This window comes from Ranitomeya variabilis, chromosome 3, assembly GCF_051348905.1.
Source record: "Ranitomeya variabilis isolate aRanVar5 chromosome 3, aRanVar5.hap1, whole genome shotgun sequence".
NCBI classification, from domain to species: domain Eukaryota; kingdom Metazoa; phylum Chordata; class Amphibia; order Anura; family Dendrobatidae; genus Ranitomeya; species Ranitomeya variabilis.
The window spans coordinates 378,041,862-378,067,599 of NC_135234.1; the positions used below are offsets into that span (position 1 = coordinate 378,041,862).

Here is a 25,738-nt window from a genome sequence, read left to right on the forward strand (position 1 = left end):
CCCTGGTTGTAGGCTGGCTGCCTCATCGGTATTATTGCACCTATGTAGTTTCCATCTTAACTTGGGTCCGCTGCACCTTGATAGTGCATTTGTTTGGAGGCCGCAACAGGTAAGAACCTTTACCTGTGTACTGGTTGTTTTTCTAGAAGTTAGTGGAGGTTTTTCCTCTTATGGTGTTTTTGTATTCTCTGCAGCCGAGTCCTGGCTGGAGAAGTTGTCATGTCAGTCTGGGCCAGATGGGAAAAATGAACGATTCCATCAGAAAGAACGTCAGCGGTAACTGTGCTGTGATCTCTTATATGTTCTGTAGGGCTGGTATCTACCATTGACCGTATGACGGTAATATCTATGTTGGTCTTTATATAGAGATTATCTTCAGTAACAGCGCGGTCATCTGCTGAGATTCTCCTCCACTATTAGGGGGCGTCACCGAGTTGTAATCAAGGTTACCTGAACACTAACAAAGACTGGAAACCCCCCGAGCATACTCGGAAAAACCAGAGTAACGAGTATACTCACTCATCACTACTTATAAGTACAAATCACATCAAGGAATGGCGCTAACCAGGGTTGGAGTGGGACCCTGGACAGGGTGGCAGTACCCCAACACGCGTTTCGCGTGCTAAATCACCACTTTCTTAAAAAGCCAGCCTACATGTGGTAAATCTGCATGGTTCACTGAACACATAGAGATTTACCAACGTGATTAGAGCGCAGCATTTTGGGGGCAGAGAAAATACACTGCATCCAAAACTGCTATTTCCTGATCGTGGGCACACAGCCACAAGGGTGGCACCTGTGGTAAATCCACAACTAAACTGCAGAGCAGTGGATTACATGTAATAAAATGCCATTTTGGGCAGACTGTCCCCATGCCAAGTACACCTGCTGTCAGGGCTCAGCTCACAGAGCCAGGTCACGTGACGGGAAGCGGCAGTCACCCGGAAGTGTGCTGCTGTGCTGTGTGAGCTAATGGACGAGCGCTACTACACGGTGACGGAGGGGCAGGCTGCCGTGAAGGCCAAGTACCCGGCGGTGGTGAAGAAACATGAATGTAGGTGCGGGGCTCTGTCCCTAGAAGATAGTGCGCGCTCACGCCACTGTGCCCCAGTAATCCGCCACCTTGTGTCTTTCAGATTTGGACCACACCGCGGACGTACAGTATGTTCCCTTTTGCGGTGCTCGGTGACGGTATTTAATGTCTGTTTCTAGGTAACATTGCACGTCGGAGCCTTCAGTGAGCAGCCGCTTCTTCCCTGGGCCCTGCTCGCCATATTGGCTCCACTAGTGAGGAGCAGGGTGCGGGCAGGGTTAGGTGCTAGTCACCCACTAGGTGCCCAGGGTATCTCTGGAGGGTGGCTGCCCCATGTTCTGAAATCTCCCTGCTGCTTCCAGGGGTGGGATTTGTCACTAGGCTCACGTTCCCTTATCCACGGGCAAAACCAATCCCCCTGGCTGTATGATTGTATGCAGGCATGGCGGAGTCACTGCAGCGTGTTACAGAAAGTGAGTCAGGGACAATGTGGAGAGATCTGATTAGTTTGGTGACAGGTCACTGAGGGATCCTCTCTGCCTTGTCCCAATGATTGACACATATGAGAGAGACCTGTCAATCAAGTGCAGGTGGGAGAGGCAGGTAAGTGTAAGTGTACTGTCACACAGTCACACTTTGGACGCTACGACGGCACGATCCGTGACGTCGCAGCGTCGTATGAGTATCGCTCCAGCGTCGTAGACTGCGGTCACACGTTGCAATCACGGCGCTGGAGCGATGCCGAAGTCCCCGGGTAACCAGGGTAAACATGGTTTACCAGGGTAAGCGCGGCCCTGCGCTTAGTAACCCGATGTTTACCCTGGTTACAAGCGAACACATCGCTGGATCGCTGTCACACACAACGATCCAGCGATGACAGCGGGTGATCAAGCGACGAAAGAAAGTTCCAAACGATCTGCTACGACGTACGATTCTCAGCAGGGTCCCTGATCGCTGCTGCGTGTCAGACACAGCGATATCGTATGGATATCGCTGGAACGTCACGGATCGTACCGTCGTAGCGATCAAAGTGTGACTGTGTGACAGTACCCTAAGGCTGCCGTCACACTAGCAGTATTTGGTCAGTATTTTACATCAGCATTTGTAAGCCAAAACCAGGAGTGGGTGATAAATCCAGAAGTGGTGCATATGTTTCTATTATACTTTTCCTCTAATTGTTCCACTCCTGGTTTTGACTTAAAAATACTGATGTAAAATACTGACCAAATAGTGAACGTGGCCTTATTTCAGGGAACTTATTCCAGAACGTCTGACTAATAGGTGGCACGTTGTGCCTTTTCTGCAGGCTCCATGCGTGGGGGGATACACTGGAGGAAGCCTTTGAACAGTGTGCCATGGCGATGTTTGGTTACATGACGGATATAGAGACTGTAGAGCCTATAGACACAGTGGAGGTGCAGATTGAAGGTGAGAATGATTCTGAATAAGTAAGGTATAGCTCTTTTTTTTTTTTTCCAGAGTTATGTTTGTAAGATTTAATGCACAGACCTCTCTTTTGCCACAGCGCTTCTTAGGCTACCAGATACACTGTGTATTGCGGGCAGTCTGAGACTCTGTTATTTTCAAATGATGTAAAACCAGAGGGTTAATTTATTAAGATGACCAGTTCACTGGGGATTTTTTGGTGGGGTGGCCCAGGCTATATTATAACAGACACACATGTATGCGTCACTTCACTCTGATAAACTGAATTCTATATTCTAACATAGGGACCGCAGTCTCCTTATTCCAGGTCCCTGTTGTCTACATAACGATTTTTGTTAAAGGGAGTCTCTGACTCCCCAAACAAAGATTGAACTAATTAAACAGTTATATACCAGATTTACCCCTATAACAATTATATTTACAGTATACATTTCACTGTTGTAATTAGTTTGAAAACTCTCTTTAAACTATGTAGAATCCTAACTGTGGTGCTTTATGCACACTAACTATGCAGGAACCAATAGCATGAACAGAGTAGAGCTGTCACCAGGGCTGTGGAGTCGGTATAAAATGGACTGACTCTTAGGGTACCGTCACACAGTGAAATTTCCACAGCTACGACGGTACGATTCGTGACATTCTAGCGATATCGTTACGATATCGCAGTGTCTGACACGCAGCAGCGATCAGGGACCCTGCTGAGAATCGTACGTTGTAGCAGATCGTTTGAAACTTTCTTTCGTCGCTTGATCACCCGCTGACATCGCTGGATCGTTGTGTGTGACAGCGATCCAGCGATGTGTTCGCTTGTAACCAGGGTAAACATCGGGTAACTAAGCGCAGGGCCGCGCTTAGTAACCCGATGTTTACCCTGGTTACCAGCGTTAACGTAAAAAAAACAAACAGTACATACTTACATTCCGGTGTCTGTCCTCCGGCGTCTCAGCTTCTCTGCACTGTGTGAGCGCCTGCCGGCCGGAAAGCGAGCACAGCGGTAACGCGGTGACGTCACCGCTCTGCTTTCCGGCTATGGCGCTTACACAGTGGAGAGAAGCAGAACGCCGGAGGACAGACACCGGAATGTAAGTATGTACTGTTTGTTTTTTTTACGTTAACGCTGGTAACCAGGGTAAACATCGGGTTACTAAGCGCGGCCCTGCGCTTAGTAACCCGATGTTTACCCTGGTTACCCGGGGACTTTGGCATCGCTCCAGCGCCGTGATTGCAAAGTGTGACCGCAGTCTACGACGCTGGAGCGATATTCATACGACGCTGCGACGTCACGAATCGTGCCGTCGCAGCAATGGAAATTTCACTGTGTGACGGTACCCTTACAGGTCCTTCTCAAAAAATTAGCATATAGTGTTAAATTTCATTATTTACATAATGTAATGATTACAATTAAACTTTCATATATTATAGATTCATTATCCACCAACTGAAATTTGTCAAGGCTTTTATTGTTTTAAGGGTATGTGCACACGTTGCGGATTTCTTGCAGAAATTTCCTGAAGAAAACCGGAAATTTTCTGCAAGAAATCCGCATTTTTTTTTTTGCGTTTTTTTCGCGTTTTTTTAGCATTCTGCAAGCGTAATTAGCTTGCAGAATGCTAAAGTTTTCCAAGCGATCTGTAGCATCGCTTGGAAAACTGACTGACAAGTTGGTCACACTTGTCAAACATACTGTTTGACAAGTGTGACCAACTTTTTACTATAGATGCAGCTTATGCAGCATCTATAGTAAAAGATAGAATGTGTAAAAATAATAAAAAAAATAAAAAAATGCTTATACTCACCCAGACATCTCATCAGCGGCGTCCGTTCGTCTTCCTATAGCTGGTCTGTGCGCACAGGACCTTCCGTGACGTCACGCTCACGACCAATCACAGGACAGTGACGTCATCGGCAAGGTCCTTCGCCGCACATCAGCTACAGGAACCGAAGCGACAGCGTGCAGTGGAGGCGGGAAGACATCGAGGGTGAGTATATCGCTATTTTTTATTTTAATTCTTATTTTTTGACCACTTATATGGTGCCCAGTGCGTGGAGGAGAGTCTCCTCTCCTCCACCCTGGGTACCAACCGCACATAATCTGCTTACTTCCCGCATGGTGGGCACAGCCCCGTGCGGGAAGTAAGCAGATCAATGGACCCCTAGGTGTGCGGAATCCCCTGCAATTCCGCATTTTAATGAACATGTTGCTTTTTTTTCCGCGATGCGATTTTTTCGCGGAAAAAAAGGCTACATTTGCACAAAAAATGCGGAATACACTTAAAATAATGGGAGGCATATGTAAGCGTTTTTTTTCGCGTTTTTATCACGTTTTTATAGCGAAAAAACGCGAAAAAAACGCGAAAAATACTTAACGTGTGCACATGGCCTAATACTGATGATTTTGGCATACAACTCCTGATAACCCAAAAAACCTGTCTCAATAAATTAGCATATCAAGAAAAGGTTCTCTAAACGACCTATTACCCTAATCTTCTGAATCAACTAATTAACTCAAAACACATGCAAAAGATACCTGAGGCTTTTAAAAACTCCCTGCCTGGTTCATTACTCAAAACCCCCATCATGGGTAAGACTAGCGACCTGACAGATGTCAAGAAGGCCATCATTGACACCCTCAAGCAAGAGGGTAAGACCCAGAAAGAAATTTCTCAACAAATAGGCTGTTCCCAGAGTGCTGTATCAAGGCACCTCAATGGTAAGTCTGTTGGAAGGAAACAATGTGGCAGAAAACGCTGTACAACGAGAAGAGGTGACCGGACCCTGAGGAAGATTGTGGAGAAGGACCGATTCCAGACCTTGGGGAACCTGAGGAAGCAGTGGACTGAGTCTGGTGTGGAAACATCCAGAGCCACCGTGCACAGGCGTGTGCAGGAAATGGGCTACAGGTGCCGCATTCCCCAGGTAAAGCCACTTTTGAACCATAAACAGCGGCAGAAGCGCCTGACCTGGGCTACAGAGAAGCAGCACTGGACTGTTGCTAAGTGGTCCCAAGTACTTTTTTCTGATGAAAGCAAATTTTGCATGTCATTCGGAAATCAAGGTGCCAGAGTCTGGAGGAAGACTGGGGAGAAGGAAATGCCAAAATGCCTGAAGTCCAGTGTCAAGTACCCACAGTCAGTGATGGTGTGGGGTGCCATGTCAGCTGCTGGTGTTGGTCCACTGTGTTTCATCAAGGGCAGGGTCAATGCAGCTAGCTATCAGGAGATTTTGGAGCACTTCATGCTTCCATCGGCTGAAATGCTTTATGGAGATGAAGATTTCGTTTTTCAGCACGACCTGGCACCTGCTCACAGTGCCAAAACCACTGGTAAATGGTTTACTGACCATGGTATTACTGTGCTCAATTGGCCTGCCAACTCTCCTGACCTGAACCCCATAGAGAATCTGTGGGATATTGTGAAGAGAAAGTTGAGAGACGCAAGACCCAACACTCTGGATGAGCTTAAGGCCGCTATTGAAGCATCCTGGGCCTCCATAACATCTCAGCAGTGTCACAGGCTGATTGCCTCCATGCCACGCCGCATTGAAGCGGTCATTTCTGCCAAAGGATTCCCGACCAAGTATTGAGTGCATAACTGAACATTATTATTTGATGGTTTACTCTGTCGCCTCATTGGGGGACACAGGACCATGGGTGTTATGCTGCTGTCCACTAGGAGGCGACACTATGCATAATCTGAAAAAGATTAACTGTGGCTCCTCCTGTGCAGTATACACCCCTGGATGGCATCAGCCTTCTCCAGTTTTTGCTTAGTGTCGCAAAGGAGGCACACCTAAAGATTTTTACTCCGTTTTTACTCCTTTTCCCGTTTTCCGATGGGATTACAGATGAAGAAAAGAGGGTCTCCTGTGAGACTCCCGGCATGGCTCCTTCCTCGGCCCCCTATTATGGGGTGCCCAGTTGAAGTTGAGATGGCTATTCCCCATGCTGCTCCTTCCCCAACCTCTCGGGTGTTGGTTCGAAGTCGAGACCCCCCTCCTTCCCCAATTCCTTTTGGTTTCTGGGTTGAGGTCGAGGCGAGGATAAAGGCCCCTGAAGGTGTGACAAAAGCACCCTCCCTATCCCCCTCTGGGGGTATTAGGTTGAGACACCTCAGGTAGGGCCTGTACAGGCAGCATCCTACAGCTCCCAGCAATGGGCCAGCATACTGCGCCTGCATCCAGGGACCCCAGCCCAGCTGCGGGCTCCTGTTGGGGCCGGGGGGAGTGCAGGCAGGCATGGCACATACAGACACAGGGCTCCCTGCGTCCCTGTCTCTGCGGCAGCACCAGCTCTATACTGCCTCAGGGGGACCCCAGCCGGGCTCCCCCTTCCGCTTATAGCCCCACCGCCATCCTGCCTTCAAATCCGGAGGGGTCCGGTTCAGATCCGACCCCCTCCCGGACTTTCGCGCCGGCCTGGAGCCCTTCTGGGCCTCAGGCATCTAATTTAGGCCCCGGCTTCGGCCTAGCTGAAGCAGCAGCCTCCTCTCCGCCCCCCGGCCCGCCCCCCGGATGACAAATATGACACTCTACAGTGTCATACAAGGGGCGGATCGAGACAGAAAGGGCGGGTTTTTTATAGCCTTGCCGCCTTTTTCCAGCTCTCCGCCCCCTTCTCCTCCTCTCTCCTCTGTCTCTGCAGCCATTTTCGGCTGCAGATTAACCCTGCATCTCCCGGTCTGCAGGACCAGGACCAGGCAGCCAGTCTCCGGGGGGCACAGGACTGTGGATTTTCGGCGCTGGACCTAGGGGTACACTGGTGGGGTAAGATCACAGCTGGGTTATCTTTACTCAGCTGTGAATCCATATTACCTATAAGGCTCCCCTGTAGGTTCTCCACCCCTGTAAGGTCCATCTGCTGGCAGCACTTCTGCACTCTGTGCACTATGCCGGGCTCAAGGTCTAAGAGAACCAGGCAGAACTGCTATTATGCATTCTGCACAGCCTGCGGGACCGCTCTCCCCAGTAGCAGCACGTACCCGCATTGTCAGAACTGTATACAAGAAGCCCCTGCCAATGCCTCGGTGTCTAATGCCACACCGGAATGGGCTACTCAGATATCGCAATCTATGACGCAGTCTATAGATAACCTAACTTCCACATTGCTTCAGGCTCTGCAGGGTCATGCCCCGGCTATGAACGTTACCCAGCAAAGGGAGAGCTTGACTCAGGAACAAGATGCCCCTGGCACATCCACGTCTAGGTCACGACGCAAGCGGATCCATACATCAAGTCCATCTGCGTCATCCCATAGCACACGGTCATCCCCCTCTAGGGAGAGACACCGTTGCTCCAGGTCATCTAGACCGTCCCATTCCAGGGACAGACAATGCAGATCTCCGCAATCCCCAACCAGAGAAGGTCTCCTCCCCTGCTCACCTAGCAGGGGACGCCTCAGTGATACAAAGGATTCAGAAGGCATCTGCGTCTCTGACTCAGACAGAGAAACGGAGGGGTCCCTGATCCCAATCCCTCCTAGCAATACAGCGCTAGTTGAGGACATAATATCGTCCATCCATCGGGTGCTGGTCATTTCTGATCCGCCATCAGAGGCCCCGGAACATCAGACTTCCTTTGAAGGAACTCTGAAGCCGCCTAAGGTTTTCTCTAACCACCAGAGTTTAAGGCGATCCTTAAAAAAAAAAAAAAAAACAGCTCTCACAGCCTGAGAAAAAATTCGCTAATCGCAAATATCTGGAGGCGAGGTGCCCCTTCCCACAGAAGGACACCAAGGAATGGACAGATCCACCTGAAGTGGATCCCCCAGTCTCTAGGCTGGCAGCACAGACCCTCCTTACACCGCCAGATAGCTCAACCCTCAGGGACGCAGCAGACTGGCAGGTAGAACGCATGGCTCGTTCAATTTTCAAGGCAGCAAGGGCATCCATGGCTCCTGCGTTCGCTTCAGCTTGGGCTGCCAAGGCCATCCTGGCCTGGGCAAAGAATCTACAAGCCTTCCAAGCATCCGCTCCTCAACTGTCGGACCAAGCGGTTCAATTGCAGTTGTAGCAGATTACATGCTCCATGCAGCTCTGGTTTCAGCAAGGGGAGTCGCGGGGATAGCATCAAACCCCATCAGGCGTATCCTCTGGCTGCGGGAATGGAAAGCGGACGCAGCCTCAAAGAAGTCCCTCACGCACCTCCCCTACCTCAGTGGGAGACTTTTCGGTGAACAGTTGGATACTATGATATCCAACGCCACAGGGGGTAAGAGTACTTCTCTTCCCCAACTGAAACCTAAACGCACTTACCAGAAGCGTAACCAAACTCGATTCCGATCCTTTCGGAATTCCTCCGGCTGGTCCGTCTCACGTCCAGTACAAAATCGTAACCGTTCCCCACGCAGGGACAACTCACGATCGACGCAAAGGTCGGACAAGACCTGGCAGTCAAAAGCAGGCCAGTCTAAGCCCAGAGGAGGAAAATCTCAGACTTTCTCTTCCTCATGACTTACGGACTCCGGAAGACACCACACCGGTAGGCGGCCGACTTTTGTTCTTTCATCAAGTATGGCTGCCTATTACAGAAGACAGGTGGGTCATGGAACTAGTGTCTTCCGGATACAAAATAGACTTCACCTCCAACCCACCGGACAGGTTCTTCCTCTCTGTCCCCCCAAAACTGCCAGCCAAGGCTCGAGCCTACCACCAAGCGGTCTCCTCGCTTTATTAATCAGGAGTCATAGTACCGGTACCCACGACCGACCGCTTCCGAGGGTTCTACTCCAATCTGTTCGTAGTTCCCAAGAAAGGAGGCAGCGTACGGCCCATACTAGACCTAAAACAGCTCAACAAATTTGTGCGGGTCCGTCACTTTCGCATGGAGTTCCTTCGGTCCATCACTGCGTTCATGGAGAAGGGAGAATATCTCGCCTCCATAGACATACAAGACGCATACCTGCATATACCCATTGCACCTGCCCATCAGAGGTTTCTCAGGTTCGCAATAGGCCAGGACCACTACCAATTCGTGGCTCTCCCCTTTGGACTCGCCACGGCTCCCAGAGTGTCACCAAGGTCATGGCAGCAACCATGGACGTCCTGCATTCCAGAGGCATAGTAGTCGTTCCATACCTGGACGATCTACTCATCAAGGCTCCCACCTTCAAGGTTTGCGAGCTCAGCGTCTCAATCACAACCGATACTCTCAGTCGTATGGGCTGGTTAATCAACCTACAAAGTCATCACCAACTCCGAGTCAGTCCCTGACCTTCCTGGGAATGTTATTCAACACTTCCAGGGGTCTAGTGCTCCTTCCCAAGGACAAGGCACTGGCCCTTCGACTAGCAGATGAAGAAAAGAGGGTCTCTTGTGAGACTCCCGGCATGGCTCCTTCCTCGGCCCCCTATTATGGGGTGCCCAGTTGAAGTTGAGATGGCTATTCCCCATGCTGCTCCTTCCCCAGTCCCTCGGGTGCTGGTTCGAAGTCGAGACTCCCTTCCCCAATTCCTTTTGGTTTCTGGGTTGAGGTCGAGGCGAGGATAAAGGCCCCTGAAGGTGACAATAGCACCTTCCCTTTCCCTCTCTGGGGGTATAGGTTGAGACACCTCAGGTAGGGCCTGTACAGGCAGCATCCTACACCTCCAAGCAATAGGCCAGCACACTGCGCCTGCATCCAGGGACCCCGGCTCAGCTGTGGGCTCCTGTTGGGCAAGTGGTCCTCAGCGGAAGCGTCCATGCCCATCAACATCCTGAAAATTCGTGCCATCCTTCTGGCATTGAGGGCTTTCCATCACTTACTGGCAGCCTCTTACATCAGGATACAGTCGGACAATACCACGACTGTGGCATATGTGACTCATCAAGGGGGGACCCGCAGTACCCAAGCGACGCGGGAAGTGTCATATGTCCTCCGCTGGGCGGAGGACACAGGGTCGGTCCTTCGGCGGTCCACGTTCGGGTGTGGACAACTGGGAAGCAGACTTCCTCAGCCGACAAGGAATAGACTCGGGAGAGTGGTCTCTCTATCCCGAAATTTTTCATCAGATCTGTCTCCGCTGGGGGACCCCGGATGTGGACCTAATGGCATCCCATTTCAATGCCAAGGTCTCCAACTTCATTGCCTGAACTCACGATCCGCGGTCGCTCGGAGCAGTCGCTCTGGTTCAGGACTGGACTCAGTTCCAGCTTCTGTATATTTTTTCCACCTCTCCCCCTGATATCCAGAGGGTGAGGAAGATCAAACAAGAGGGAGTTTCAACTATCCTCATTGCACCGGACTGGCCCAGACGCACATGGTACGCCGACATCGTACAACTCACAGCAGACGCCCCCTGGCGTCTCCCCGACCGCCACGATCTTCTATCACAAGAGCCGTTCTACCACCAGAACTCAAGGGCTCTCAACTTGATGGCGTGGCCCTTGAGACCTGGGTTCTAACCCAGGCAGGGTTCTCGACAGAGGTCGTTGCAACCATGATCAGAGCACGGAAATCAGCCTCTGCCAAGATGTATTACCGTACCTGGAAAGTTTTCTTTACCTGGTGCGAATCTCGTGGCTAGGTTCCACTCCCTTATTCCCTACCCAAAGCTCTTGGTTTTCTCCAAGCGGGTCTGGAAGCCAGTCTGTCATTGGGCTCGCCTAAAGCCAAGTGTCAGCCCTCTCAGTGCTTTTTCCAAAAGCGCATTGCTACCAAGCCGCAAGTAAGGCCTTTTCCTTCAGGGGGTTCCCCGATTGGTTCCCCCCTACAGACGACCACTAGAAACGTGGGACCTCATCCTGGTCCTGACAGCATTGCAGGAACCACCCTTCGAACCCCTTAAGGAGGTCCCGCTCCGCCTTCTTTCCCAGAAGGTGGTTTTTTTCCTGGTGGCACTCACCTCGCTACGCAAGGTGTCTGAACCGACAGCACTCTCATGCAGACGGCCTTTCCTGGCTTGTCACCAGGCCAAGGTAGTTCTTCATACGGTCCCATCCTTCCTTCCGAAGGTTGTGTCAGACTTCCACCTCCATGAGAAAATTTCACTACCATCCCTTTGTCCGGTTCCGGTTCATAGAGTGGAGAAGGCTCTGCATACGCTTGACCTTGTCAGGCCTTTGCGTATATACGTGTCTAGGACTGCGTCCTTCCGGAGGTCTGATTCTCCTTTCCTCCTTCCGGAAGGCGGCCACAAGGGTAGGCCAGCTTCCAAAAGCTACTCTTGCCAGGTGGATCAAATCCACCATACAAGAGGCGTACCGCCTTAAGAATCCTCCTCTTCCAGCCGGTATTACGGCACACTCTACACGGGCGGTAGAGGCCTCCTGGGCCATTCGGCACCAGGCTTCGGCACAACAAGTGTGTAAGGCGGCCACTTGGACTAGCTTACACACATTTACTAAACACTACAGGGTTCATACCCAGTCCTCAGCGAGCCTGGGTAGATGTGTCCTGCAGGCGGCGGTGCCCTAAGTGTACGGGCCTGTCTGCACAATATTCGTCCATTGCTTCCCACCCAGGGACTGCTTTAGGACGTCCCATGGGCCTGTGTCCCCCAATGAGGCGACAGAGTAAAGGAGATTTTTGTGTACTCACCGTAAAATCTCTTTCTCTTAGCCTCTAATTGGGGGACACAGCTCCCACCCTGTTGCCCTTTCCGGGCTGTTGTAACTGTTGAGTTCTCATATTGTTTCTTGAGCTCGTACATAGTTGCCTTCTTACAGGCATAATTATGTTATTCATGTTACGTTCCTCCTACTGCTTTGGCACAAAACTGGAGAAGGCTGATGCCGTCCAGGGGTGTATACTGCACAGGAGGAGCCACAGTTAATCTTTTTCAGATTATGCATAGTGTCGCCTCCTAGTGGACAGCAGCATAACACCCATGGTCCTGTGTCCCCCAATTAGAGGCTAAGAGAAAGAGATTTTACGGTGAGTACACACAAATCTCCTTTTTTTGTTTGTTAATTAAAAAACACTTTTATTTGATTGGTCGGGTGAAATATGCTAATTTATTGAGACAGGTTTTTTGGGTTATCAGGACTTGTATGCCAAAATCATCAGTATTAAAACAATAAAAGACCTGACAAATTTCAGTTGGTGGATAATGAATCTATAATATATGAAAGTTTAATTGTAATCATTACATTATGGTAAATAATGAAATTTAACACTATATGCTAATTTTTTGAGAAGGACCTGTACTCCTAATATATATAATACATTGGTCCAGTAGTACAATGCAGGATGTGCTGTAAATGTTTTAATGAGCATTTGGGAAAGTTCTGAACTGTCCCATAAATGTCTTCTGTTCCTGATGTAAGGATGTCGGCCTTTAGTTGAGATGAATCTGTGCTGCACTTTCTGTACATGCTCAGTAGTGAGGCAGTGCAGGGGAGTTGGGAGTCAGAGGTTAGGGTTACTGACTCCACAGCCCTGCCTGTCACTGCACCGCTGCTTCTACACCCAGAAGTGTAGTGAGCTGCTTCAGCGAGGATTAGTTATGTGCTCTTCCTGTCCTTAGTGCAGACCTATTCTGTGACGCATTGTAGACAGGAGGAGCACGAAACTGATCCCTCCTCGGTCTAAAGCTGCTCACTACATATCTGGGTGTAGGCGATGCCATGACAGGTAGACCCGCCCTCATACTATGTGTGCGCTGCTGACTTCTGCATAGTCAGTGTGCACATGCAGCAACACGGGGTTCAAGCAGCGCCTGCTCTGCCAAGTGAGTGCAGGGAATTGCTCAGTATGCAAATTAAGGGAGTATTAGGGGTGCAACAAGCTCTTGGCCACACCAATGCTGCACCAAAACCTCGTTATTTGCATATGCAATGTACAGAGTTTTCAAACCAATTATATCAGAGAAATGTGTACTGCTAATATGATTTTTATAGGGGCTAAGGCCATGTGCACACGTTCAGGATTTTTCGCGTTTTTTTCGCTAAAAAAACGCTTACATATGCCTCCCATTATTTTCAGGGTATTCCGCATTTTTTGTGCAAATGTTGCATTTTTTTCCACGAAAAAATCGCATTGCGGAAAAAAAAGCAACATGTTCATTAAAAATGCGGAATTGCGGGGATTCCGCACACCTAGGAGTGCATTCATCTGCTTACTTCCCGCACGGGGCTGTGCACACCATGCGGGAAGTAAGCAGATTATGTGCGGTTGGTACCCAGGGTGGAGGAGAGGAGACTCTCCTCCACGGACTGGGCACCATATAATTGGTAAAAAAAAAAGAATTAAAATAAAAAATAGTGATATACTCACCCTCTGATGGCCCCCGAAGTGTTCCCGCCTCTCCGGTGCATGCTCTCTCTTCCGTTCCTATAGATGGTGTGGTCCAGGACCTGTTATGACGTCGCTGTCTTGTGATTGGTCGCGTGACCGTTCATGTGACTCACGCGACCAATCACAAGCCGCGACGTCATTGAAGGTCCTGAACCACACCGGCATCTATAGGAACGGACGCCGCTGAGGAGATTGGCTGTCTGCAGAGGGTGAGTATAACCATTTTTTTATTTTTGTTATTATTTTTAAACATTCTATCTTTTACTATAGATGCTGCATAAGCCTTGATAGTGCCTTGATACAGCACTCTGGGAACAGCCTATTTGTTGAGAAATTTCTTTCTGGGTCTTACCCTCTTCAGGGTGGATTGATTTAAATCACGCCGATTTAAATCATGATTTTAATCATGATTTAAATCACTGATTTAAATCAAAAGGTTTTTTTTAATATAAATCACGATTAAAATGAGAAGTGAGAGCAGTGCGCATGTGCGCCCATAGTTACACGGACGAAACTAGGGGCAACGATCTAACGCCAGGGTGAGGGGGGGACCCCAAAGTAAGTAAAAATCTTTTTTGTTTTACTATATGGCAATAGGTAGGTGTTTAAAAGCAGCATGTCTTAATTGTATAAACTATTAATAGCCTCCACATTTTGTTCATACTGCCCCTTTAATTCCACACTTCTAGCTTGGTTTCACTTTTGGTTTAGTTTCTTTTTCCATTCAGTTGACATGCCCAAACTTGTTGGATAGTCAGCATCCTACAGAAACCTCTGGAAGAGCATGGCATTGTGAATGTTACACATATACAGCCTTTATTCTACTGAGTTAAACAACTCAGCTTTATCTCATGATGGAAGAACCTTTGGATGGTAAAATATTTTCCTCAAAAAGCAGTTTATTGAAAAAAATCCGATTTAAATCAAAAAAATCCGATTTAAATCAAAAAAATCCGATTTTTTTTGATTTTTTTAAAAAAACATTGATTTTTATCCACCCTGACCCTCTTGCTTGAGGGTGTCAATGATGGCCTTTTTGACATCTGTCAGGTCGCTAGTCTTACCCATGATGGGGGTTTTGAGTAATGAACCAGGCAGGGAGTTTTTAAAAGCCTCAGGTATCTTTTGCATGTGTTTTGAGTTAATTAGTTGATTCAGAAGATTAGGGTAATAGGTCGTTTAGAGAACCTTTTCTTGATATGCTAATTTATTGAGACAGGTTTTTTGGGTTATCAGGAGTTGTATGCCAAAATCATCAGTATTAGGCCATGTGCACACGTTAAGTATTTTTCGCGTTTTTTTCGCGTTTTTTCGCTATAAAAACGTGATAAAAACGCGAAAAAAAACGCTTACATATGCCTCCCATTATTTTAAGTGTATTCCGCATTTTTTGTGCAAATGTAGCCTTTTTTTCCGCGAAAAAATCGCATCGCGGAAAAAAAAGCAACATGTTCATTAAAATGCGGAATTGCAGGGGATTCCGCACACCTAGGGGTCCATTGATCTGCTTACTTCCTGCACGGGGCTGTGCCCACCATGCGGGAAGTAAGCAGATTATGTGCGGTTGGTACCCAGGGTGGAGGAGAGGAGACTCTCCTCCACGCACTGGGCACCATATAAGTGGTCAAAAAATAAGAATTAAAATAAAAAATAGCGATATACTCACCCTCGATGTCTTCCCGCCTCCACTGCACGCTGTCGCTTCGGTTCCTGTAGCTGATGTGCGGCGAAGGACCTTGCCGATGACGTCACTGTCCTGTGATTGGTCGTGAGCGGTCACGTGACCGCTCACGTGACCGTGACGTCACGGAAGGTCCTGTGCGCACAGACCAGCTATAGGAAGACGAACGGACGCCGCTGATGAGATGTCTGGGTGAGTATAAGCATTTTTTTTATTTTTTTTATTATTTTTACACATTCTATCTTTTACTATAGATGCTGCATAAGCTGCATCTATAGTAAAAAGTTGGTCACACTTGTCAAACAGTATGTTTGACAAGTGTGACCAACTTGTCAGTCAGTTTTCCAAGCGATGCTACAGATCGCTGGAAAACTTTAGCATTCTGCAAGCTAATTATGCTTGCAGAATGCTAAAAAAAACCGCGAAAAACCGGAAAAAAAACGCAAAAAAAAAAATGCGGATTTCTTGCAGAAAATTTCCGGTTTTCTTCAGGAAATTTCTGCAAGAAATCCGGACGTGTGCACATACCCTAAGTGAGCTACATGACTGTTTAATTCAGTTTGCTTGTCATTGGTGACAGTCTCCCTTTACAGAAGACCCTTCACTAATATTTTTGTATTATAAACTACTTTCCTGCACATAGTAGCACCAATATGCATAAAATGTTCCTTTTTATCTTTTCTCCACTCAGTTGTGGAGGTACAGGGAGCCAAAATTGACACCTAAAGTGTTAATTTTTTTTTTTCATTCAACTGAGCATTTAATGTTATTCAGCTCTGTCATCATGGACTTTTGTCCTTCTATGATGCTGTCCAGTTCTAAAAAGGCAGGGTACATACGGTAGGTAGGAAAAGTAGTTTCCCATTGAGGTCAGGAACTCTACCGGCGTGATACTTGCGTGACCTGCATTTTTAGCCCGGGGCCGATCTCTGCTGACACAGATGGCTCCTGCCGGTGATTCAACGGCTTCCACTAACATGATGTTTTTAGAGCAGTGGCTTCTCTTCCGCTCTGCTTTGTTGACAGGTGTCTGTCGACATCATGATGATTGACAGCTGGCTCTCTGCTGCCTAACTGTATGAAGCCGGTTGTCAATCAACATGCACTGTGACAAGCGGCTCAGGCAGCACAGTCAGTAAAGCCGGGTATTACACACAGCTTTACGGCACATGAACGGCTCCCTGATCAACACTGCGCAAGCACAGGATTTTTCAAAGCAGATTTGAGTGACGTCAGCGCAACCCAGGGAACGTAATTCAAATTGCAGCGACAACCGTGACTGAGTAAAATGAAGCTCACCCCTATGACTAAATGAGCAGGTAGATTAGACCGCCGTTGTTGTTTTTTTTTTTTTTTTTTTTTTATTGTAATTTTAATATTCTTTCAGTTTTTAGGCTACGTTCACATTTGCGTTGGGCGCAGCCGCGGCGACGCATGCGTCATGCGCCCCTATATTTAACAAGGTGGGCGCATGGACATGCGTTGTGTTGCGTTTTGTGACGCATGCGTTTTTTTGGCGCAAGCGTCAGGGCGCAGAGGACGCAGCATGTTGCATTTTTTTTTGCGCTAAAAAAATGAACGCATGCGTCACAAAACGCGTCTTGCATGCGTTTTTGCGTGCGTTGCGTCGCCGACGCAGCACACAACAACGCAAATGTGAACGTAGCCTTACAGGAAAAGAGAAATTTAGCCATTTTAAATTTGTCATTATCATTTATAGGTTGTCAACCAATATTATTCTATAATAATATTTTGACTTTTGGTTAAGCATTTTCAAGTATACAAAGTGATACAAAGCTCATGAATGAACAAACTCAGACAAAAGGAAAAGGAGGAGGGGGTATGATACAAAATGTTGTGACTAGGGTTGAGCGAAACGGGTCGTTCATTTTCATAAGTCGCCGACTTTTGGCAAAGTCGGCGTCTCATGAAACCCGACCCGATCCCTGTGTGGGGTCGGCCATGCGGTACGTGATCTAGGCGCGAAAGTCGCGTTTCGTATGACGCGTTTAGCGCCATTTTTTTGCAGCCAATGAAGGAGCGGTAGAGTGCTGACGTAAAAGAGAGAGAGAGAGAGAGAGAGATTTTTAAAAAATAATATTTAAAAAAAAATGAGAGACAGATTTAATATAAAAAAAAAAAATTCTTCATTGGGTTTCGTGTTTCGGCCGAAACCCGACTTTTCATGGTGGTCGGCCGATTACACTCGACTTTTAAGACAGTCGGGTTTCACAAAACCCGACTCGACCCTAAAAAACTAAAGGTCGCTCAACCCTAGTTGTGACCTATTAATATCCATCTCATATAAGTCATATATTTAACATGGCCCTAACCCAAAAGAAATCCCAAGGAGGCCAAATAAGGTTAAATCTCTCGACAATATTGTCATTGAAGGGAATCTGTCACCTGAATTTTGCGGACTATGTAAATGCCCTGTTTTCGGTCCGATGGGCGGTGTTTCTTGTTTTTGCCTCCACCCCATCCTTCCCCGCCGTCCGCAATATTTTCCGGAATTGGAGTAGGTGTCCCCCATAGTTCGCGTGTGCGCAATGCAATCTTGTCTCGTGCACACGCAGTATGCTTTGCCCAACTGCGGGCAAAGCAGAAAAGCATTAGTGCGCATGTTCCGGTGCACTAAGTCCCGGAACACAGAGAAATACTTCCAGAACATAGTGCGCTGGTGCATGCGCAGTAATGCTTTTCGGCTTTGCCCGCAGATGGACAAAGCATACTGCGCGTGCGCGAGACAAATTGCATTGCACACGCACGAACTATGGAGGACACCTACTCCAATTCCGGAAAATATTGCGGACAGCGGAGAAGGATGGGGTGGAGGAAAAATAAGAAACCCTGCCCATCGGACCGAAAACAGGGCATTTACATAGCCCGCCAAATTCAGGTGACAGATTCCCTTTAAGGGCTGCCCAGTACTCAAAATTCCTGATCTCCTTCCTAGTTGGGAAGGTGGAGAGGTCTGCTTCCAGTGCCGGGCAATCAAACAGCGTGCTGATGTCACCATATGTAAACGCAATCTAATGGATCTCTTAGATATGGACTCGGTGTAGACTGCCGTTTTTAATGGAAAAAAAAGTTAGCGCTGCACATTGCATCACTCACAACGCATTGGGGACAGTTTACTGCTAAAAAGGACATGACGGGTTCCATTTAACAAAAACTTTATTGGAAAGTATAATTCTCCTACTCTATTTCAGACAAATGTGTTTTCAGTCTGTGTTCAGAATAAGCTACCTCTGATCCATGAGGGGTTTATCTGCTAGTGCACACTAGTGATTTTCCCCAGACAGAAAAGAATCACAACATACACAATTTCACCTGTTCTACAGCTGAAAATGGTACGTGTAATGGCAGGAAACTCCTGAAACCGTCTGCCATGTGGAGGAGTGCACACCCCTGCACAAGGGCCCATTCACATCCACAACTTGTGCACGTTACTGTCCTGATGATTTCAATGGCAGTTTGAACCAAGATGTGTATAGCGATATTAACTATGGGCACTTCTCGCAAAATATAAGTTGTTTTGATAGATCCCCATTATTAATGGTTGAATAGGCACATCATGCATCTGTACAAGGAAAAGCATTTATTTTGGGTATTAAGAGCCGACAGAGTGAGGCTTAATAAACAAAAACATGTACATATTTTTATGTAGACTTGTGAAATATGGACTTGTTATTACAAGGGCACCAGGCTTTGTCGTGGTCGGGAGAGCCATGGCCAGTCCGGCCTCGGTCCGATTTATGTGGCTGTCTTGATGGTGTAATAAGAACCCTGTGACGTAATTGTGAAGTCATAGATTTCAGTGGCAACAGCCCAGATGAGGAAGGGCAACTTCCTACATTCAGACCCTGTTACTAAACGCAGTGCTCACTTTGATCACAGCACTCAGTGGTTTTCGTGAAGGGCTGATTATTCAGCTCCCTGTTTTATCCGGGGACTTTGACTGATGCTGTGTAATGTGCTGTGTCTGCCATTTAAGCCAGTGCCACATGCAACCAGGGTGTAAAGCTACAGATTGCGACAAAATGAGTTAATGGATTGATACAATAAAGTTACAGAGGCAATGGCCAAGAGCCATGTTAGATCTATTTAGTAAGATTTTTTAGGGCTCCCATTTCTGCTTTTCTTTTTTGGTTGTTTTTGGAGAATGAAGTCCTTAATTCCACTGCAGCCTTGTGAGTAATGGAAATTTACACTTGTTCTCTCTACATCATCAATTATTCTTTAATCTCCATATGTGCCCAAACACTATTAATAATGAAACGCCGGCCAAATACGGTAAGTAAAGCATTGTGTACTGTAAGGGTATATGTTGACTTTCTATAATTATCTGTGGGGGAAAAAACTGCAGATGTCTGATTCTCGATATCTTTTTTTTTTTTTTTTTCTTAGGCAATGATATGCTCTCTTTGCTGTATAACTTCCTGGACGAGTGGCTCTATAAGTTCAGCGCTGATCAGTACTTCATACCTCGGGTGAGCATTTCATAATGATGTAACTCGCTAGCCACTGTGTAGATTGTACTAGAGAGTGACACTTTCTTTTTCATTTAGGAGGTGAAAGTGTTACACATAGACAGAATGAATTTTAAAATCCGTTCTATAGGGTAAGTAATTCCTTAATCTAATGGAGAACGATGATCTGCTTGATTGTAGAGCATTCAACAAACTTGTTGTCATTACTATGTATTAAACAAGCCTATGATAACATTTTTCTTATTATTCCTATATTACCCAAATCACTCCCACGTGTCAAGAGAGTAGATTAGTGAATTTCTCTACATGTACTGCAAATGTGCACAGATGTATGGAGCGGGCTTAGGAGCTGCTTCATACACTGCCGGCTGTGTTACATTGCTAGCACCTTGTTAATGTGCAATCATAGCTAGTTTAACCCCACTTATGCTGCAGTCATCAGCCATTGAGGCCTCTGATTAGACACAGAGAGGCCTTCAGGTAACAGGCGCTGAAGGCGGCGCATGCACCGATTGAGATCTCTGCTCATCATTGAGTCGAGATAACAATTTACACATGTGCCAACACTGCGCCATTTTTTTCTTTTTTTTTAAGCCCACCGCCTAGAGATCAATGTCCCCTGCCTCGCACGACCTGGACACCCCCTTCTCCCAGCCCAGGGCTATTTTCCTTTCAGATTTTTTTGGGAAAAAGATGTCTTGGTCCAAAAAATACAATACTTAGAATTTCTGTTGTCTTGCGAATGTCTAATGTTAGTATTTCTGGTTATCCTACTGATTGTTAATTGGTACTGCCATTTTAACAAACTGCATAAATCAACAGATCAAGCAAATGTAAGAAACCTTTGTACTATATTTTAGGAATTTGTTTTTCCTTCTCCTCCCTAAGCTATTTGAACCCATAAACAACTGTGGTGAGCTCAAATACTTCTGTCAAAGTAGCACAGAGTGCCAGCATAGTGAGATGTTGGGTTAAAAGGAACCTGACAGGTGATACATGCTGCCCGTGGTTTGGGGCAGGCAATAGACGCTGGTTGCATGATTTCAGCCATATATGTTTGACTCGGAAAGCGATTCAGAAAAAGCACACTATAAAAGCCGCTGAGGACTGACCATGAGGGAGTCTAGTCAGACAGGTACCAATGACTACTTCTCGCCCGCTTACACTAACTATACAGGCACGCAGGGAGAGATTCTATACTCAAGGGGAGCGGGTGAGGGGAAGAAGCTGGGGAGCTACCTGTCTGACTAGTCTCCCATGCAGCTTGGTCCCTAGCAGTTTTTAACCCCTTCATGACCGGAGGTATTTTTGGTTTTGCATTTTCGTTTTTTGCTCCCCTTCTTCCCAGAGCCATAACTTTTTTTATTTTTCCGTCAATATGGCCATGAGGGCTTACTTTTTTGCGTGATGAGTTGTACTTTTGAACAAAACCATTGGTTTTAACATATCGTGACCTGGAAAATTGGAAAAAATTCCAAGTGCGGTGAAATTGCCAAAAAAAGTGCAATTCCACAGTTGTTTGTTTTGTTTTGCTTTTTTACTATGTTCACTAAATGCTAAAACTGACCTTCCATTATAGTTCTCCAGTCATTACGAGTTCATAGGCACCAAACATGTCTAGGTTCTTTTTTATCTTAAGTGGTGAAAAAAAATTCCAAACTTTGTTAAACAAAAAAAAAAATTGCGCCATTTTCCCGATACTCATAGCATCTCCTTTTTCCGTGATCTCGGGTTGGGTGGAGCTTTTTTTTTTTTTTTTTTTTGCACGCCGAGCTGATGTTTTTAATTATACTAATTTGGTGCAGATACAATCTTTTTATCGCCCGTTATTGCATTTTAATGCAATGTCTCGGCAACCTAAAAAAATTCTGGCGTTTTGACTTTTTTTTTTTTTTTTTTTTCTCGCTACGTTATTTAGCGATCAGGTTAATACTTTCTCTTTATTGATTGGGCAATTCTGAAAAGTGGCAATACCAAATATGTATATTTTTGCTTTTTTATTTTGAATGGGGCGAAAGGGGGGTGTTTGGACTTTTATATTTTTAAAAACTTTTTTTTTTTTTTTACTTTTGGCATGCTTCAATAGGCTCCATGGGAGATTAGAAGCTGCCATAACCCGATCGGCTCTGCTACATGCAGGCAATCATCAGATCGCCTGCATGTAGCAGAATACCTCACGTACTATGAACGCTGACCACCAGGTGGCGCTCATAGCTGTCCGGCAGTGACAACCGTAAAGCTCTCCAGGAGACCTCTGGTTGTCATGCCAACCCATCGGTGACCCGCGATCACGTGATGGGGGGGGGGGGGTGTCACCGATGGGCAGATTTCCAGCGCGATTGACAGAAATCCATGTTAAATGCCGCTATCAGCGGTTGACGTCGGCATTTAACGGGTTAATAGCCGTGGGTGGATCGATTCCACCCGCAGCTGTTCCGGGCACATGTCAGCTGTTCAAAATGGCTAAAATGTGCTGGGAAAGATGTGGGCTCACCGCCGGAGCCCACACTACAGGGAGGGAGTCCGATGTGGGCGTAACTATTATGCCCAATGTCGGAAAGGGGTTAAAGTATGTTTTTCTTTGAAGCGTTAAATTGTTTCAGAGCCAAACATACCTGGCTGCAATCATGTAGGTAGTGCCAGATACAGTGGGGAAAATCAGTATTTGATTTTGTAAGTTTCCCCACTGACAGACATGAACAGTCTATAATTTTAAGGGCAGGTTAATTTTAACATTGAGAGATAGAATATCGAAAATTAAAATCCGGAAAATCACATTGTATGAATTGTATAAATTAGTTAAATGTATAAGTGGGTACACACTACCGCTTCACTGGATAAAAAAGAGGGTAGATTAAAAGATTGCACTAGGGAGAGGGAGCTGGAGGTAAAAATAGGTTAAAAATAAGGATTCAGCTGCTGGTGTGATGGCATGGTCTGTGTAACACCCTGTCTATAAAGTGCAAATGTGTAATTAAATGGTTGTCACCTGCGCAGAGGATTGTTACTCCTACAGAGGAGTGTATAGGTAAATACCAGATTGACACCTGTACTGGGGAAAGAAAATTCAATTCAGAGGGTTGAGTGCAGAGCTGACACTTGCTTAGAGGCCGTATTAATGTGTGCGGTGCTAATAGCCGGGATTAGTATCCTCCGATGCAAGAACAGTTACGTATATGTAATCATGCACTTACTACTTGTGAAGACGATGATACCCCGGAATGGCAGGATGTGTTAGTCCTCTTCAAGGATAGTTAGGTGTAGTGGGCTCCGTAGCACGCAACAAGTTTCGAAGGATACGATCCTTCTTCGTCAGGGCTATTTAACCCCTTCCCGACCTTTGACGCCACGTAGGCGTCATGAAAACCCGTGCCAATCCGACCCATGACGCCTATGTGGCGTCATGGAATGATCGCGTCCCTGCAGATCGGGTGAAAGGGTTAACTCCAATTTCACCCGATCTGCAGGGACAGGGGGAGTGGTACTTCAGCCCAGGGGGGGTGGCTTCACCCCCCCGTGGCTACGATCGCTCTGATTGGCTGTTGAAAGTGAAACTGCCAATCAGAGCGATTTGTAATATTTCACCTAAAAAACTGGTGAAATATTACAATCCAGCCATGGCCGATGCTGCAATATCATCGGCCATGGCTGGAAACACTTATGTGACTCGCCCCCCCCCAAGCCACCGATCTGTGCTCCGCTCCCCTCTGTCTTGTGCTCCGCTCCCCCGTCCTCCTGTCCGCTCCCCCCGTGCTCCTATGCCACCCCCCGTGCTCCGACGCCCCCCCCGTGCCCCGATCTCCACCCCCTTATACTTACCGAGGCTCCCGGTGTCCGTGCGTCTTCTCCATGGGCGCCGCCATCTTCCAAAATGGCGGGCGCATGCGCAGTGCGCCCGCCGAATCTGCCGGCAGATTCGTTACAAGTACATTTTGATCGCTGTGATAGGTTCTATCACAGCGATCAAAATAAAAAAATAATAAATAACCCCCCCCCCCCTTTATCACCCCCATAGGTAGGGACAATAATAAAATAAAGAAAATATTTTTCTTTCTTTTTCCACTAGGGTTAGGGTTAGAACTAGGGTTAGAACTAGGGGTAGGGTTAGGGCATGTGCACACAGTGCGGATCTGGCCGCGGATCCGCAGCGGATTGGCCGCGGATCCGCAGCGGATTGGCCGCTGCGAATTCGTAGCAGTTTTCCATCAGGTTTACAGTACCATGTACACTTATGGAAAACCAAATCCGCTGTGCCCATGGTGCAGAAAATTCCGTGCAGAAACGCTGCGTTGTATTTTCCGCAGCATGTCAATTCTTTGTGCGGATTCCGCAGCGTTTTACACCTGTTCCTCAATAGGAATCCGCAGGTGAAATCCGCACAAAAAAACCACTGGAAATCCGCTGTAAATCCACAGGTAAAACGCAGTGCCTTTTACCTGCAGATTTTTCAAAAATCGTGCGGAAAAATCTCACACGAATCCGCAACGTGGGCACATAGCCTTAGGGTTAGGGTTGGAATTAGGGCTAGGGTTGGAAATAGGGTTAAGATTAGGCTTGTGGTTAGGGTTACGGATAGGGTTAGGGGTGTGTTGGGGTTACAGTTGTGGTTAGGGTTGGGATTAGGGTTAGGGTTGGGATTAGGGTTAGGGTTGGAATTAGGGTTACGGGTGTGTTGGGGTTAGGGTTGTGGTTAGGGGTGTGTTGGGGTTAGGGTTGTGATTAGGGTTATGGCTACAGTTGAGATTAGGATTAGGGGTGTGTTGGGGTTAGTATTGAAGTTAGAATTGAGGGGTTTCCACTGTTTAGGCACATCAGGGGTCTCCAACGCAACATGGCGCCACCATTGATTCCAGCCAATCTTGCGTTCAAAAAGTCAAATGGTGCTCCCTCCCTTCCAAGCCCCGACGTGCGCCCAAACAGTGGTTTACCCCCACATATGGGGTACCAGCGTACTCAGGACAAACTGGGCAACAACTGTTGGGGTCCAATTTCTCCTGTTACCCTTGTGAAAATAAAAAAAATTACTTGCTAAAACATAATTTTTGAGGAAAGAAAAATGATTTTTTATTTTCACGGCTCTGCGTTGTAAACTTCTGTGAAGCACTTGGGGGGTTGAACGTGCTCACCACACATCTAGATAAGTTCCTTGGGGGGGTCTAGTTTCCAAAATGGGGTCACTTGTGGGGGGTTTCTACTGTTTAGGCACATCAGGGGCTCTGCAAACGTAACATGATGCCCGCAGACCATTCCATCATAGTCTGCATTTCAAATGTCACTACTTCCCTTCCGAACCCCGGCATGTGCCCAAACAGTGGTTTACCCCCACATATGGGGTATCAGCGTACTCAGGACAAACTGGACAACAACATTTGGGGTCCAATTTCTCCTATTACCCTTGGGAAAATAAAAAATTCTGGGCTAAAAATCATTTTTGAGGAAAGAAAAATTATTTTTTATTTTCACGGCTCTGCGTTATAAACTTCTGTGAAGCACCTGGGGGTTATAAGTGCTAACTATGCATCTAGATAAGTTCCTTGGGGGGTCTAGTTTCCAAAATGGGGTCACTTGTAGGGGAGCTCCAATGTTTAGGCACACAGGGGCTCTCCAAACGCGACATGGTGTCCGCTAACGATTGGAGCTAATTTTCCATTCAAAAAGTCAAATGGCACGCCTCCCCTTCCGAGCCTTACCATGTGCCCAAACAGTGGTTTACCCCCACATGTGAGGTATCGGTGTACTCAGGAGAAATTGTCCAACAAATCTTAGGATCCATTTTATCCTGTTGCCCATGTGAAAATGAAAAAAATTGAGGCTAAAATAATTTTTTTGTGAAAATAAAGTACTGTTTCATTTTTACGGATCAATTTGTGAAGCACC

The 25,738-nt window shown here is 47.0% G+C and overlaps 1 protein-coding gene across 4 annotated transcripts in view; it reads left to right on the forward strand.

The window, feature by feature from the left end:
• Positions 1 to 897: 897 nt before the first annotated feature.
• The window catches only part of ZBTB8OS (zinc finger and BTB domain containing 8 opposite strand), a 36,301-nt gene continuing 11,460 nt past the window's right edge, over positions 898 to 25,738 (forward strand). Inside the window, exons 1-5 of one of the 4 annotated variants that reach the window (XM_077296005.1) lie at positions 898 to 1,054; positions 1,137 to 1,161; positions 2,340 to 2,461; positions 19,779 to 19,861; positions 19,940 to 19,992. In XM_077296005.1, the coding sequence (XP_077152120.1) occupies positions 973 to 1,054; positions 1,137 to 1,161; positions 2,340 to 2,461; positions 19,779 to 19,861; positions 19,940 to 19,992 (365 nt within the window). In that variant the 5' untranslated portion in view covers positions 898 to 972. Of the gene's footprint in view, positions 1,055 to 1,136; positions 1,213 to 2,339; positions 2,462 to 19,778; positions 19,862 to 19,939; positions 19,993 to 25,738 lie in introns of all 4 variants that reach the window. The other 3 variants (XM_077296004.1, XM_077296006.1, XM_077296008.1) reach the window with 3 other exon arrangements.